The sequence below is a fragment of the Rhineura floridana genome, chromosome 11 (genome assembly GCF_030035675.1).
Source record: "Rhineura floridana isolate rRhiFlo1 chromosome 11, rRhiFlo1.hap2, whole genome shotgun sequence".
NCBI classification, from domain to species: domain Eukaryota; kingdom Metazoa; phylum Chordata; class Lepidosauria; order Squamata; family Rhineuridae; genus Rhineura; species Rhineura floridana.
The window spans coordinates 14,468,790-14,486,360 of NC_084490.1; the positions used below are offsets into that span (position 1 = coordinate 14,468,790).

Genomic DNA, 17,571 nt, shown 5'->3' on the forward strand with positions numbered 1-17,571 from the left:
CAAAATGGATAGCCAGACCTTTTGTAAACTTTATTCATTCACTTATTTATAAATTAGATAGATGCATGGAAAGAGAACAAAACCATAAAGTTTCAGAGAAACACAGCTTCTGAAAGAACACATGGCACTGGTTATCAAATGAAAGCTCTATGGGAAATGAGATACAACAATGAAACAGATTGAGGTGACAATCATTATTAAAAGGCTATAGGTGTATAAGATGTATAAAGGTATTTCCTACTGCACAACCCTGTGCCTGGTATTTCAAGAATAATTTCTGATGTTCCACCATGTGTACATTCATCAATGGATGTGTGGCAGTCCTTTGTCTATATTGAAATATCATTGCAGCCCAGTGCCAAATGACTACCATCAGGTCCTTGTCTTTACATTTGCCATGAATGAGATCAACAAGAATGGGCACCTCTTACCCAACAGCACCCTGTCTTACATCTTCGCTCACAATGCTGAGAATGAAATGGGAGCCTGTTATGGGACTATGGGTCTTCTTTTCCTAAGACATGGGAGCCTTTTGAATTACATTTGTGGCAGGAAGTACAAGTTAATGGCTATCATTGGTGGACTCACCACTCGTAACTCTAAGCAGATGCCCCACATCTTAAATATCTACAAGATGCCACAGGTGTGTCTGTCTGTCTATATGCTTGAGTGCATCCTAGTAGAGGAGCAGAACGATTTGTATTGCTTCCCATGTTCTTCTCCAACAAACTGGTATGGCTAAATGGCTGTGCTCTTAGCTCTGTACACGTTTTGTTCAACTTATGGGAAAATACATGCAATGGAGTCTGGATGTTGTGTCCTGCTTAGTGGCAAGCTCAGAAGGCCTCCACATTAAGCCATGTGAGTGAACAGGAAGAAAATCACACTTTTACAGCAGAAGCCTGTCAGAATGCTTAAACCAGCATAATCTCATCACGGGCTACAACAATCCTGGAATAGTTAAGTCTCACATGCCTTTTTCCCCTCCTTCATTCTACCTGACCTTTCAGTTATAATAATAAATACTCATATTTTTGGAAGAAGTTGGATATGCAATGCTCTTGTCACTTATGCTATACTGAGGACCTTTTTTGCTTTGAAAGGCGGGGACTTTGTTCTTGCAATATACCCTGTTTAAAAGTGTGTGTGCCTGTGCACTCTCACCCATTTAACTCCTTCAGTTTCCTACTTCTCCACTTCAAATCATATTCCCATGTAGGGCTGCCAGGTCGGAAGCATCCCAAAACCTGAGATGTCATGGGGTGGGCACTAGTGATGCCATGGTGCGGGCCCTAGTGATATCATGGGGCAGGCCCTAGTGATGTCATGGGGTGAACCCTAGTGATGTCACAGGGTGGGCCCTAGTGACATCATAAAGCATGATACATTAAGTATCAACCACAGTTGCTTGGAGCATACCATTCAAACAAAAAAAATGCTTTTCCTGTCCAAAACACCTTCTCTCGACTTCTGTGCAAGAACCCAGTAAATTCTTTGCAAACTTCAAGAGATGGACACATAGGGATATTGGGAGGGGTGTGTGGAGAGAGAGAGAGAGAGAGAGAGAGAGAGAGAGAGGTTCTCTCAAGGACAGATCTGTCCTGTTTACTTGCCACCCTGGGCTCCTGCTGGGAGGAAGGGCGGGATATAATAATAATAATAATAATAATAATAATAATAATAATAATAATAATAATAATAATAATAATAAATGAACATTAACACTAGCTCCACCAAATAATATAAATTAATGAATTATTTAAATCACTCATTGCATCTTAGAGGAATAAAGGAGCATGAAATATGGTCTATCCAGATAATAAATCCAATCTCTTGCACAAATACCTAGAAGTTCAGATTTGATGAAGATCAAAGTACTGCAGGAATTATTTTAGGTAACTGTGATAATCCTTAGGAGAAATAGTTCTTCCACTATACACACCACGTTGTACATTCCCATTACCCTCTGCTTAAGCCAATAACATTTTTCTAAATCCTGTGATGTTAAAATCTAAAGCTTTCCTATAAAATTTTACATTTTATAAATGATATATTATAGATTAATTACAGAACTTCTGAAATACATTTTCCTTATGCTGGAAGCACTAGTTAGTCTTATTTAAAAACCCCTCCACTTTTTACATTTTCTAGGTTTATTCACTCTCCCACACATGCTTCTTATTTTAAAATGTGTTGTCCTGGAGTGCTCCAAGCACTAGAGGCCTAAACCCCAAGTACGGAACACGTCTCTTCTAGTCTAGCACCAGAAAGCACACCAGGGCAGTTGTCCCACAGAGTCTACAAACCTATAATAATTATAGATATGGCATGCATTAATTAGTGCATGGTGTGTGCACATCACCAGCAGCATCCTAAGGCAAAAGGAAGGGCCATGTACCTGAGCCTCAGTGTATGAGGTGCAGTCAATGAAGAGGGGGGAACAGGGAGCTGCCTGCCACCAAGTCAAACTATTGGGTACATCTATCTCTGTACTGCCTACACTGACTGGCAGCAGCTCTCCTGCGTTTCAGGCAGGGAGTCTTCCCAAGCCCCACCTGGAGATGAACCTGGGACCTTCTACACGTGAAGCAGGTGCTCTGCCCACTCAGCCACAGTCCTTCCCTAGGGAGTGTGGGGAGTTCCGGAGGGGGGAGAGGAAGCCAGGGGTGGCTCGAGGCATGTCTGAGGGAGAAGGGAAACTGGGGGAAGGGGGGCTCTTTTGGCAGGAGCCCACAATGAAGTCAACCTGCAAGAAGTTGTGGCATGAGGGGGTGTCCACCTGCATTGACCCAAGTGTGCGAGGAGGGCTTGGTTCAGTTTTGTTTTTTGGGATGGGAGGGTGGGAGACTATTAGAGGGTAGTTAATCCAGGCAGTGCCCTATCAGTCCTGGGGAGGGAGCAGCACCAGGGATCAAGGGTGGCTCTCTAGTCCTCATGGAGGATGGTGGGTTAAGAACCTAAGAAGAGCCCTGCAGTGGTGGATCAGGCCAACGTGGGCTCATCCAGTCCAGCACATCCTCTTCTCACAGTGGCTGACAAGCTGTGGGGCCCCTGTGCTCCTCTTCTGCAATCAGCGGCAGGATAGCAGGGCAGAAGCTTCAGAGCCGCCCACCATTCTCCCGCTTCACCTACCTTTCTCTCTGCTGTTTTTTGCAGCACGCACAGGTTTGCCATCAATCAAGATGGCGGCCGAGGTTTCCCTAAGGGGCTGAAGCCTCTGCTGCCATCATGCATGCCATCAACCAAGATGACAGCAGAGGCTTCAGCCCCTTAGGGAAATCTTGGCCGCCATCTTGATTGATGGCAAACCTGTGCGTGCTGCAAAAAACAGCAAAGAGAAAGGTAAGTAGAGTGGGGAAATGGTGGGGGGCTTGGGATCTCCTGCCCTGTGGCCAGCCCTGCTGTGTTGCCATGCCATACCATGCCAAAAACCGGAGATCCAGGGACAGGGTGTGCGGTCTGGCCAGGGCGCCAGAAAACTCCCCTGAAGCTGGAGACTCCAACCAAAAACCGGAGATCTGGTAACTCTACTCCCATGGGATTCATAGCACATGAAGCCATGTTTGAATTTTTAAAGGAATGGAAAAACATCTAGGAGTGAGGCATTTGGAGAAGTATATTAACCTGGGCACAAAAGGGGGAAATTCATCCTTTTTCTGCACTACTTCTCAATTCCAAACTCCTCTAGTTCAAAAGTTATATTTCTTTTTTCAAGAAAAAAATATGTTTTTTCTCTAATGTGTTTTTATCTAATATTTAGAGGATCAAATATATTAAAAAAAGTGTTCAGCCTTCTATCCTGCAAGACCTGTGAAGCAGGTAAATTAAATTGAGGAACAGACTGTTGTGAGGCCTAAAATATATATTTTCTTTGTTCTTAGCTCACTTATGGCTCCTTTGATCCTGCATTGAGTGATAAAACACAGTTTCCATCTGTCTATCGGATGATCCCCAATGCAAGCCATCAGTACGTTGGGATTGTTCAGCTGCTTCAGCATTTTGGATGGACCTGGATTAGCTTAATTGTTTCAGAAGACAACAGTGGAGAATTTCTCTTGAGGACTCTCATTCCTTGGCTGCACCAGAGGAATATTTGTATTGCATTTAAGGGAATTATTCCAATACAGAAGGAGCACTGGATAATGCAACAGCATAGAAGATTGAAAAGAATAAGTTATATTCTCTCATCAACTAAAACCAATGTGATACTTGCTCATGGGGATTCACAGTCTATGGAGGCCTTACGAATGATTTTGTTATTTTATGAAAATGTTGAAATGAAGCCAATAGAGAGGGTTTGGATCATAACAGCACAGTGGGATTTTGTATCTGTGTTCCATAATGACATATTCACACCAAAATCCTTCAATGGCACACTGTCCTTCACACTCCATACTAATGATGTGGCAGAATATAAAGAATTCCTTGATACTGTAAATCCTAATCAATCTATGCTTTATTTCATCCATAATTTTTGGTCCTTTGTATTTAAGTGTGCATTCCCCACATATAATCTTTATCGGCCAGATGTAGGAAACTGTACTGGAGAAGAGAGGTTGAGGAGCCTTCCTGACATTGTGTTTGAAATGGGGATGTCTGGTCAGAGCTACAATATCTACAATGCTGTTTATGCTGTAGCACATGCCCTCCATGCCATGTTTTCTTCACTAAGATCTAAGCAGAAGGCAATGGGACATGAAGCCACATGGAACCTTCTTAATGTTCACCCATGGCAGGTAGGATTTTCATGTCCATATCTAGAATAATTTATAGACATATAAGCCTTTCACTGGATGGATCCGTAGTCTTTATTTTTGTGTAGCAATTTATTGAATTTGAAAGAAGCAAAATAACAACAATAATAGTTGTTGTCCAAGACATCTGCAGGGTGCCAGGTGATCACTGTTTTAGACGAAGCCTGTACAAATAGCAACATTAATACATCCAGCAGGAAACAAATATTTTGGCTTCTGAGAAACTGGAAACCTCTTTTTCTGCCTCCTGTTTCTCCAAGCCCAGATAACTGGAACATTTAATAAGCAGCCAGGGTTTGCTTAACTGGCACTCATGATTGGCTGATGGATTGTAACTCCTGAGATCATATATATATTACATATCAGAGTCAGCTGGAGGATATCTCACTCAGAAAACATGAAATATAAGTGTGAAAGGAAGCAATAAAACACAGATACTATGAAAAGAGCTTGGTGCCTGAAAACTGGTGCCTGACCCTTTTCCCCTAGATCAAATTGCATCTATTAACTACACTACTTTCAAAATAAACTTTAAGACTTTAACATAACAGTGAGGCTGCCCTTGTCAAAGTTTGAAATGGTACATAATTATAAATCCAAAGGAGTGCTCTAACAGTAAAGGAGAAGAGCAAAGCAAGGTTCTGTCATTAGAAGCCTCACCAGTCTCATTTTCTGTCTTATACAAATAGCATTTGTTGGGCTAATAACTGGTCACTTGGCATACATGTTCTACTTGATGAGGTTTACAAAGGGCCCACATTTTAAACTGATTTCTATTGCCACAGAGACCAGTTGCCAAATGTTGAAAATTGAGTCCTTTCCCAAGTTTAGGCAGCATATCATAGTAAACTTAATAGACATGCATATCATTAATATTTTTAGATTAGATAAGTTACTGGAATAATGCTAAGTATATATTGGATAAGGGGGAGTTTAAGTGAAAACTATTGCATTAATAAGTTGCATTGGGACAACCCCCCCCCCCCACTTCACATGTACATGGGATCCTTTGGGAGGAGGGTAGTTTATACATACATACATAATATACACTGCTGACTTGGCAGCAACTAACCAGGAAAGAGATTTTGAGATAGTGGACAGTCTTCCTCTTTACTTTAAATGTTGAAAATACTGAACCAGTGTGGGGCAGGTGTGTAAAAGGCAAATTCTATGTTATTAATTTTAAGGAATACAACCTCATCTTTCTCTGTGTGAGATATTTTTCTTTCGCCTTGCATAGGGGAAGGGTATATGAGAAAATAAACGCCCAATTTTGTGTTTAACTGGTCACCAATTTATTGTGATTGGGGTGCCCTGGGAAAATAGTTTTTTTGTGATGAAAGGCCAGGCCTGTCTAACAAACTAAAAGATACCCCCACCTCTTGACCCCCCCATCAAAAACTCTGGACATTTCCTTAGACAATTTGGTTTTGTTTTTCAGGGGGAGGGGCAGTTGTATGTGTGTGTTTGACATCCAAGACTACAGAGTGACTCAGAAGCTTAGGGACTCCCTGACACAACTTGAGATGCCTTGTTAAACTTGCATGATACAACTTAGGAATGTGAGAATGTGAGAACGTTCCTCAAATTACCCCTGTTCATCTCAGCCCACATCCCTACTATTTTTTATCCCCACATTTGGAAGCAGTATCCCTTTGAATACCAGTTGTTGGGTAATCACAAGTGGGGAGTGTGCTGTGGCATTCAGGTCCTGCTTGTGGGCTTCTCATAAGCATCTGATGAGAACAGGATGTGGGACTAGATGGGCCATTTGTCTGCTTCAGATGGCTCTTCCTATGTTCTTATGACAGATGTTTAGAACAGCAACATCTTTCTAGATCCATATTTACTTACATCTGAATCATTCTTAATAAGAAATTGAAGTTGGGAGACACCTGCTGTTTAGTGTGTGTGTGTGTGTGTGTGTGCAGAGCTTGGAAAAGTTACTTTTTTTGAACTACAACTCCCATCAGCCCCAGCCAGCATGGCCACTAGAATGGGCTGATGGGAGTTGTAGTTCAAAAAAGTAACTTTTCCAAGCTCTGTGTGTGTGTGTGTGTGTGTGTGTGTGTGTGTATGTGTGTGTGTGTGTGTGTGAAAGAGAAAGAGAGAGAGAGAGAGAGAGATTTATGGAATAGGGTTGCCAGGTTCAGGGCCTGAGACTGATCCTGTATCTTTAGGAGAAGAGAAAGTCAGCCAAGTGCAGGTGTTCTTGCAGCACCATAATGGGAAAAACCACAAGGTGGAATTCTCCCTTCTCCCTGCACAACTTTTAAAGATACAGAAGACCTCTTGGAGGCCGGGCCTGGCAACCAATATGGAACCATATCCTGGCATGCCTGCAAGACAGTAAGCATCTTATTCCATCTAAACTATATCCATCCTACCTAAGTAAGAAGTAGAAATTTGAGTATGATGTTTGAATGACAAAAAGAGGTTGCATGTCTAGAGGACAAGACAGCAGATTCTAGGGAGATCAAAGTAATCCTTTTCCACCACTGGCCTCAGTTCATGTTCTTTCTTTCTCCAATCCAGATTCACTCCTTTCTGAAACACATCTGCTTCAACAACACTGCTGGGGAAGAAATATCTTTTGATGAAAATGGAGGGTTGGCAACTGGATATGATATAATTAACACTGTTACATTCCCCAATTGTTCCATCAGTAAAGTCCGTGTTGGACGCTTGGACCCTCAGGTTTCTATAGGAAAACAATTCACCATCAATGGAAGTGCTATTGTGTGGAATCACAAATTCAACCAGGTGTGGGCTGCTATTATTTACAGAACTAGAGGTATATGGATGGGCTCAAGTTCTAATTCTGGCTGGTTCTCATTCCACATAGGAGTTCAGCAAAGCATACCATATTCTAGTTTAGGAAGAATTTGGACAAGTGTTAAACAACCACAATAAGTTTTTTCATTTAAAAAAAGCCTTTAAAAACATGAGGTGCTCTGATGAGGCTTCATTTCTGTATTCTTTTCCTTGTTTTTTAGAAGGTATTACATGTCCCTACAACTGGCCAGGTAGAGCACTGAGATCTTACTAGCTTGCAGTTTGAAAACAAAGCAAGTCACCCTGGGAGTGGCAGGCCTTCTGAATGTGCCACAACTGTCAAAAGGGCATGTAAAATACATGGCTTCTTTTTTAAAAAAAAATGAATGTAGAGCCCCCCCGCGAGAAGGATAGTATAGACATGGACCCCCTCAATGCATTCCATTTCTTGTAAGTGGCTATAATTGCATTGTTAAAACATCAAAGAAGGCACGGAGGCAACATATAGACTACAATAAATAAAATTGTTAAAGTTATGAGATCTGGCAATTTGTTGATTCCGAGGGAGACACCCAAGTAACATGCATACTGATTGACAGGTGATTCTGCATTGATAATTGTTTTCTCGGGGTTCCCACCCCATCCCCTGTATATGTTTCACAGCTGCAAAAGATAATGGAAATACTGTTGGTCAGGTCTAGTTCTTGCGAATCTATAACGAAAATACACCAAATTAGTTCATATAACACTCCACACTTTTCAATTGTCTTGAGAAGTTGGTTGAACAGGGAATGGGTGCAGAGTTCTGAATTTCAAAGCTCAATTCATATTGAGTTAATATTTGCTTTTATAGTAGCACACAGCCAGCCATCATTCTCCGCTGCACACAGATAATTAATTAGTTCTCACAAATTGGCTATGAGCAGCATCAGTCTGGGCTGCTATTTTGCACAGCTTTGTAGCTGTTGTGTAATGGGATGTGCAGAAGCCTGAAACAGGTGCCTAGGGCCAGTGCCAGGCATGCCAGGGCCCTTGGGCAAGAGTCTGGCCCGGGCCCTGGCGTGCATGCATGCACCCACCAACCTGCGTGCGCACACACACACACCACCTACCTGTCTCTCCTGACTTTTGCAGCTGAGCTGCCATTAACCAAAGTGGGGGCTGAGGTTTCCCTAAGACACTGAAGCCTTCGCTGCCATCTTGGTTGATGACACACATGTATGCTACGTGCATGCATCCCTGCCATCAATGAAGATGGTGGCAGGGGCATCAGCAAAAGACAGGATAAACTGGTAGGTGGAGCCAGCGAACTGGTGGGCGTCTTGGAACCTCCTGCCCTGTAATCCGGGATTGTGGAAGGGAAGTGCTACTCCTCCCCCACCCTATCCAGGGCCCTTGACCTGGCCACCCTTTGGCACCAGGCCATTGATCAGAAGTCTCAATAAAGTCTGTTTTTTGCCACAACTTTTATTGGGTGACAATTAGGCTTTCTCCTCTGCCCAGATGTCTAGCAGGACTTGAAGCTTCCCTGATACTGATCCCAGGTGGCAGTCTGCAAAGCCATACCTGTGGATGTCATTGGGGATTGAGCCTGGGACCTTCTGCATGCAGGGCAGGTGCTCTGCCACTGAACTGCAATCCTTCCTGCTCCGAAAGAATTTTGAGTCAGGGTTAGGGTTAGGCCCAATGGAAAACATGAGGAAGCATCCTGTGTTTGCTGAGGATCAGAACAAGGTTCCAGGACCTAGACAGGCATCCTCAGTACAAAGAAAAGTGGCTGCTGGGATGTAGCATCCCCTCCCTCCCCCGGACAGAGCCTCTGTGTATGTGTGTGTTTTGTGTGAGCTCAGTGGTAGAGCATCTGCTGTGCATGTGGATGGTCCTGATGGCATCTCCAAGTAGGGTTAGAGGGTTAGGAATGTCCCCATTCTGAAACCCTGGAGAGCCACTACAAGTCAGTATAGACAGTACTGAGCTAGATGGGTCTGACTCTGTTTAAAGCAGATTTCTATGTTCCTAACTAAGGCTGTGGCTTTGATTTGGGGATGAATCCTGAATGCTGAGGCAAATCGGACCTATTTGAGTGGATCTGGGCTTTGGCTGGATCAGGCTGAGATAACCACGGATTGCCCTGAATCAGGTCGGCCTAGCCAGAGTGATCTGGGGCTGTCAAAAGGCAGGGTGGTCAGGCAATGGATGGTAAGAAGGAGAGGCAGGCAGTCTCTGCAAGGTCTGTTTTGCTGATGCATTCCTAGCAGCCTTCCTTGATGGTTTAAAATGTAATTACAGTCACTTACAAGCAGTATCCAACTGTCTCAAACTCTTCACTCATCAGCTGGTGAGTGTAAGATCCAGTTCTGATCTCTGCAGGGGTCTGCTTCACCAATGAATTCCTCACAGGGAACACACTGTGGAAGCAGCACAACTGGAAAGTGGAAGGTTCACTCCTGTTCTTTACACTGTTGTGAGGCAGAAGGAGATGGAACATCTCCTTCGTCCCCTGTCCCCATCACAACCACACATTTAACAGATTTTTTAAAACAAACAAACGTTGTGACTAGAGGCTGAATTGATTTGAAGCCCATATCTGGGTCACATCACCCCAGATAGGCCTGAGTCATCTTGGGACCAATCTGATGTGCTAGATCAAGCCCCAGGTGGTGAGATGCACAGCCCAACATGCAACCATCTTCTATAATGTATGGACATAAATTGTGAGGAGTAATGCATGTTTCTGAATCTGCAAACTCAGAAGTATGTCTGGATCATTCATATTTTATATACAGAAGAAGAAAATGCCATTCATCTACTTCTCCCCTGTTTCTTTACACTGGCCTTCCTTTTCCTTCACTCTTGTAGAAGTCTAGAAGATTGGAAACTTTAGGGGTCCATAACAAAGGTCTTTGGGGAACTCTAGTTTGACATGAGCGGAGTTAGTAAAACTCACCCCCCTTAGTGAAATTTGTAAGAGAGTGCCATTGTCGGGTGGAAATGGTCACTAAACTACATGGCATCTTGTGCTCCTCACAAGAACAGGAAACTAACACAGTACAGTACAACCACAAGAACAGGGAACTAACACTGACTGTCTGAAGTGTGTAGTAAATGGGTCCTTAAGATCAAGGCAAATGTGAACCTTACTCCCATATATTGATGTCAATGGTATACAATTTGAATAATAAAAGTTTCTAGGTTTTCATGCATTCATGTAAGAGGGATCTCCAGGAGGGTGAAGAGCTTGAGATATATTAGCAGTTTAAGTGTGATCTATTACATTTAAATGGTAAAGGAGTTAGGTGATATAAGATTTTAGTTTAAGTATTTTAGAGGGGAGATCAGAGATTATGGGTGCTTGTAAATAAAGCATAAGGAAGAGACCTCAGGTAATTAAAAGAAGTTGTGGGGACTATGGAACATTTCATAAAGACCCACAGAAGAGAATTATTAACTATCTCTGTACCATTGGAAGATTGCAAAGAACGTTCTCTTGTTGTCCCTAGCAAACTGAAATGAATGATAGGGGCTATAAAATGTCAAAACTAAAGATAATGTAAGGTATAGTTTAGATAAAATCATTGATATAAGGTTTATATAGGTATAGATTATAGGTAATCATAATAAGAGAATACATATAGCATGAGATATGGCTTTAATAAAGAAAGTCACCTTGGGGCAGCAATGATTGACAGTATGGTCAGAAAAAAAAACCCTTCTCCTCCTAAAAGGAAAAGTGAGAGAAGATAAAAACCACATGAGTCACCACAAAAAGGGGAACATTGGTGCAGTTTGGGATAAACAATCTATGTATACAGGGGCAGATCTTTCTTGGAAGAAGGGTATGTTCTAAGGAAAGTAAGACCCAAGGTAGGAAGATTATCATCAAATTAATAGTTAATTGGTGGGGCAGGGGTTTATGGAAAATGAGGGGAACAGTATTCAAGTGGGAACATGGGGGTAGCTCAGGGTTGTTAGCCTTCTATGAAACCCAGAGGTGTGTATCATCCAGTTGGGAAAGGAGAGGTGGCCCAAGGATCCTTGTTTTTTAGTGTTTGTAAGTATTAAGTTTACTTTGCTTGCTGAAGAGTGTGGAGAGTATGTTTGCTTCTATTTCTTGTTATCAATAAAATTTCCAATCTTAAATTAAGTTCACATTTCTGCAGCATTTTTTTAAAAAAGTCATGAAAATTCCTCAGCATTTTAGTGCAAATGTATCCTAATAAACACATTTTTGTATGCAGTTTTGACTAATGTACACATTTTTTGCAAACAATGTCTCCTAATAGAAGGCATTTTTATGTTATTTTCACTAATATATTCATTTTATGCACATTTCCCCCTAATATATACATTTTTGTAATCATTCTTTGGTTGGAGAACTGTGTTGCAAAATTCAAATAAGTGTGAATTTTGAAGGATAGCTGTGTTTCTATTCTCAGATTGTTTCAGAAATGGTGAATTTGATAGACTAATCTTTAAATTTGAACTGAATCTAATTTCTATTCCATCCCTAACTTATCATGACATCAGTTTACCCATTTTCATTTTTCAACATGGCTTGACTTTTGGATTGGCTGCACTTGGGAGTTCAAGCCCAACTTTCAGTAGGGATATGCTAAAACCTGAGTGGAACCCAATGTACAGGTATTTGCATTTGGTTCCAGATTTTTAAAGGCACAAAATACAAGTTCCACCTGCCAAGGAATAACCAGGAACTCATTTTTTAGGTTCCCAATTATTCCTTTGCAGCTGCATCTTTATCTGCCCACACCTGATGCCATACATGATGGCAGGTATAGGACAGGTGGGCATGCTTTAGGGGAAATGGTCTCAAGAACTAATTTAGGTCATCTGCTGGTACTAATTAGGTGGCACAGGCCAGAGGTTCCCTACTGTTGGTCCACACCCTAAATCTTTTCCTTCTGGGTATTAGATTCCACCCGAATCAACCTGTGTTGAGAGTTGCCATCCTGGACACAGGAAGATTGTGCGAGCGGGGGAACAGATTTGTTGTTATGCTTGTCCTCAGTGCCCTGAAGGAACGATATCAAGCCTGATAGGTAAGTAGAGATTACACAGTTACAAGTGGATGGTACTCCAGATATTTGTAGAATAAATTGACTCAAAGGGCTGGTTTATACAAGAATGTTGATCACACTATGACTTTGAAGTGTAACTGGGCAATTGAAGATATAAGACCTCAGAACAGAGGTCACCAAGGACTTTTAGGACCAGTGGGCAGATTTTGAGAGATTTTGAGAGAATGCTGTGGCTGCCAGTCACAAAATGGCTGCAGTGGAGGACACGGCATAATACAAAATTAGAAAAGGTACAATTATTGCTGCTTCGCTGTGCCCCCTTTCCCAGAAAACGTCATGCTTACAATGGGAAATCAGCTATAACCTGCTGATCCTGCATATGGAGATACAGTTGTTCAAGACAAAAGAACCCTGTTTTCCCCCACTGCAACCTGAGATAAAGCCTAGGCTGCAGTCCTGTGCCCATTTACCCATTAAGCCCCATTAAACACAAATAGACTTAACTTCTGAGTAGACACATGTACTATGGTACTATACAGTGAATTCTTAATGAATGCTTGCCTTTAGGTCCTGAAAAGCAGGATACATGCCTAAAACTCTTTGTGAAGTTTTCACATTTTGCATTTGCCATCTGAGGAGAAAAATGTTTAACATTCATCTGGATTTATTGTGTAGAAGTATTTGCACAAAATAACTTCAAGGGATTACATGGATATCAGATGAACCCACTACAAGCTGTCCATGGAGGCTCAGATTTCGGCCGTGAGCCGGGCAGCTTGGTATCAGTTACACCTTATACGTAGGCTACAACCCTACCTCCCTGTTCAACAGCTCCCACTCGTAATACATGCCCTGGTCACCTCTCGATTGGACTACTACGTGGGGTTACCCTTGAAAATGACCCGGAAATTCCATCTTATACAGAATGCAGCGGCGTGCTTACTTACCAACAGCCGCCGCCGTGATCACATTACTCCGGTGTTATTTGATCTACACTGGCTGCCGGTTGTTTTCCGGGCCTGATTCAAGGTGTTGGTATTAGCCTTTAAAACCCTGTACAGTTTCGGCCCAGTTTACCCGAAAGAGCGCCTCCACCGCCACCAATTATGCCGCCCGACCAGATCAGCCACGCAAGGCCTTCTCTCAATCCCACCAACCAAAACAGCTAGGTTGGTGGGTACTAGGGAGAGGGTTTTTTCTGTGGTGGCCCCCACTCTCTGGAACTCCCTCCCATTTGATCTCCGACATGCCCCTTCCCTGGATGTATTCCGCAAGGCCCTGAAGACGTGGCTATTTCAACAGGCCTTTGAGATCTTTGGGATGGGTTAATCTCCATGATTTTGTCATCTATTATATGCTGTATATGTAAATGTTTTTATAAATGTACTGATGACTGTCCAGTATTTTATTTATTGAGATTAATGTGACTGCATTTGATACTATTGTATTTTATCCCATTTTAATGTACATCACCTAGAGTGGCCATCTGCCAGATAGGCGACACACAAATTAAATATTATTATTATTATTATTATGAAAGATGCATCCTGGTTGCTAGGGAGAAAGGAAGGAGAAACTATGGATATTATGAGAACTACTAGAAAATAAGACAGAAATGGAGGAGGGGAGGGGAAACAGCAGCTATTTAGAACCCCAAGGATTCCTTTTGTTTGGTGTCCAAAAACCTCATTTACCAATCAGAGCTCTGACTTCACTCATTGGATAAAAACACTGACAGGCAGGAGCAGCCTGGCTACATCATTTCACAGAAATAATTAAGAAGGGTATCTGCAGATTTTGCTTTATAACTTCCTTTCTAAGAGGGCCAGAAAGAAAAAATGATTTTTTTCTTTAAAAAAATAAAAGCTCAGAGTATGATTCCCCTGCCCAAGGTGTGGCATTGAAGGTTTGCAATGGTAACGTTGTGCCTGTGGATCTGCATGGGTGACCCCTATGTTGGAAAGAGCTTTCTTAATATTTCAGATTTAATATTTTCCAACAACTCTGTTCACACACTTAGCTATTTGTATTCAATTGTACAATGTTCAGGTATAGATATATTTTTCCTAATGTATTTATAAAATGAATTGATCTATTTTTATTTCATTTGTGAATGGCTTTTCATAAAACATTCCAAAGTTATTTAACAATAAAATAATCCACAATAAAAAACACAACACATATTCAGATACATACCTGGATAAAATATTTACCTAAAAGGCTTGTTGGAATTGGGAGGTCTTCAATAGGCTCTGGAAACATAATAAAGATGGTTCCTATATGATATGTGAGAGCCAGTGTGGTGTAGTAGTTAAGGTGTTAGACTATGACCTGGGAGACCAGGGTTTGAATCTCCGCACATCCAAGAAGCTCACTGGGTGACCTTGGGCCAGTCACTGCCTCTCAGCCTCAGAGGAAGGCAATGGTAAACCACCTCTGAATACTGCTTACCATGAAAAGCTTATTCATAGGGTCACCATAAGTCGGGATCAACTTGAAGGCAGTCCATTTCCATTTCCATATGATATGTAAATGAAGAAAACTTCAAAAGATTGGTGCCACCACATCTGTCCTGAAGAACACAGTGACTGGTTGTATATATAAGGGGTATGATGATATTTTAGGCATCCTTGTGCCAAGCTATATATGGCTTTGTACATTAGGACCGGGAGCTTACATTTTGCTTAGTAGATAACTGGCAGCTAGTGTAATTCTTTCAGAAGTGGAATAAGATGATGGTGATATTTTGCCATGGTGAACAGTCAGGCCACTACGTTTTGGTCTAGCTGAAGTTTCCTGACCAAACTCAGAAGCAGTTGTTCCAAAATGAAAGGAACATATTTTGTTCTTCAGGACACAGTATTCAATAGCTGATGCCATCTAACTTAAGGGAACACAAGAACACAGGGAGCTGCCTTATACTGAGTGAGACTATTGGTCCATCTGGATCACTATTGTCTACATAGACTGGGAATAGCTCTCCAGGGTTTCAGGCAAGGGTCTCTCCCAGCCCTACCTGGAAATGCCAGGGACTGATCCTGGGATATTCTGCATGCAAGGCATATGTTCTACCACTGAGCTATGGCCTTTCCCCAAATGAAGAGTTTTCATGATTGGAACTGATTATTTTCAGATGCAGACCATTGCAACAAATGCCCTGAGGATCAGCATCCAAACAAGAACCAGGATCACTGCATCCCTAAGCGTATCACCTATCTATCATATGGAGAACCCTTGGGAATAATTCTGGCTTCATTTGCTCTTTTCCTTTCACTGATCACACTTGTAGTAATGTGGATCTTCTTTCAGTATCAGAACACTCCCATTGTCAAGGCCAACAACTGGAACATCACATGCACCCTTCTCACTTCCCTATTGCTTTGCTTTCTGTGCTCCTTCTTATTCATCGGACATCCTGGGAAAGTGGCCTGTCTTCTCCAACAAACAGTATTTGGAATCATTTTCTCCCTTGCAGTTTCTTGCATATTGGCTAAAACTATCACTGTGGTTCTGGCCTTCATGGCTACCAAGCCAGGAAACAAGATAAGGAAGTGGGTAGGAAAAAGGTTGGCAGTGTCAGTTATTGTTCTCTGTACTCTTATTCAAACTGGCATCTGTGCAGTGTGGCTGGTAACCTCTCCCCCTTCCCCAGAGTTTGATATGCACTCCCAGATTGCCCAGATCATCCTGAAATGCAACGAAGGATCAAACCTCATGTTCTACATTGTCTTGGGCTACATGGGACTTCTGGCCATCATCAGCTTCACTGTGGCCTTCTTTGCAAGGAGGCTGCCTGACACTTTCAATGAATCTAAACTTATCACCTTCAGCATGTTGGTTTTCTGCAGTGTTTGGTTGTCCTTTATCCCAACGTACCTGAGTGCCAAAGGGAAATACATGGTGGCTGTGGAGATCTTCTCCATCTTGGCCTCTAGTTCTGGCTTGCTGGCTTGCATCTTTCTCCCCAAATTCTACATTATTATACTGAGACCTGAACTGAACACCAAGGATCAGCTTGTAAGGAAAAATAACTATGGTACCTGACAGATATCCATTTTTCCCCCTCGTAATTTACTTCACCTGCCTTCCTTTATTTTCTAGTGGTTGTGGCTTTTCTTCTTCTTCTAAAGCTCACAGACAAGGTTGGGTCTACTTTTGTTCATAAAGCACTTAATGGGAGATTACAATTCCAGTCTATCTGGCTTCGTTGTCTGTTTTGCTCCCCATTAAATCTGCTATGGAAAGAGTGCTCTTTTGTGAAGTAGAGTATGTGATGTTATTAGGGGGTCAGTGTTGGACAGAGTTTGTCTGTGTGTTTTAGTAGGAATTAGTGTTTGGCGCGTGCAGCCTGGGGTGAGCTAGGAGAGTTACAATGCGGGATATACATGTGGCTTTGGGGTGTGGTCCTCTCTTGTGATTTGACTGATTAAACACATCTGTCTTGCAGGAATATATTGCCACAGTTGCTACCTCTCCTAATGGCTGACCTCACAGTGGTGTTGTGAGATTAAATACTTGAATAGAACCACCATGCTCCTCCTGTCAGTCTTCTAATATGTGTGAGGGATAGTTCACTGTGGGGTGGGATGTACTTTTCAGTGTGTGGTGTGTTTGTCATGGGGATTCAGTGTTGGGCTGTGTGTATGTGTGTAATGTTTATGAGGTTGCATAGTGAGGTGCTGTGTGAAGAGGTAGCAGTGGGCTGAATGTGTACATGGCTGTAGCGTGTGCAGTCCCCCATAATAATAATCAAACAGACCTGAAAATACTTGTGTCCATTGCATCACAATGTCAGATGGGAAGTGAGGGAGTTGAGGTGTGTGTGTGGGGATCATAAACAATTATGGGGCAATATTTTCTCAGGTTTCCAAATGTGCCATTAGACCCATAGCAGTTGATGAGTCCCTACCTAACAACTGCACCACATTGTTATATTTTTTAAATAAAGGAGTAGGCATTGCAATATCATCCAGTGGGGTCTCCCTCTGATGTGCAGACACTATCAG

General features: G+C 42.2%; 1 protein-coding gene across 1 annotated transcript; it reads left to right on the forward strand.

Moving 5' to 3' along the window:
- Positions 1-397: 397 nt before the first annotated feature.
- LOC133367453 (vomeronasal type-2 receptor 26-like) lies at positions 398-16,609 on the forward strand. The gene is made up of 5 exons (XM_061591554.1): positions 398-643; positions 4,494-4,736; positions 7,263-7,517; positions 12,460-12,586; positions 15,699-16,609. Exons 1-5 carry the CDS (start codon positions 398-400, stop codon positions 16,607-16,609), a joined length of 1,782 nt encoding a protein of 593 aa, XP_061447538.1.
- Positions 16,610-17,571: the final 962 nt, after the last annotated feature.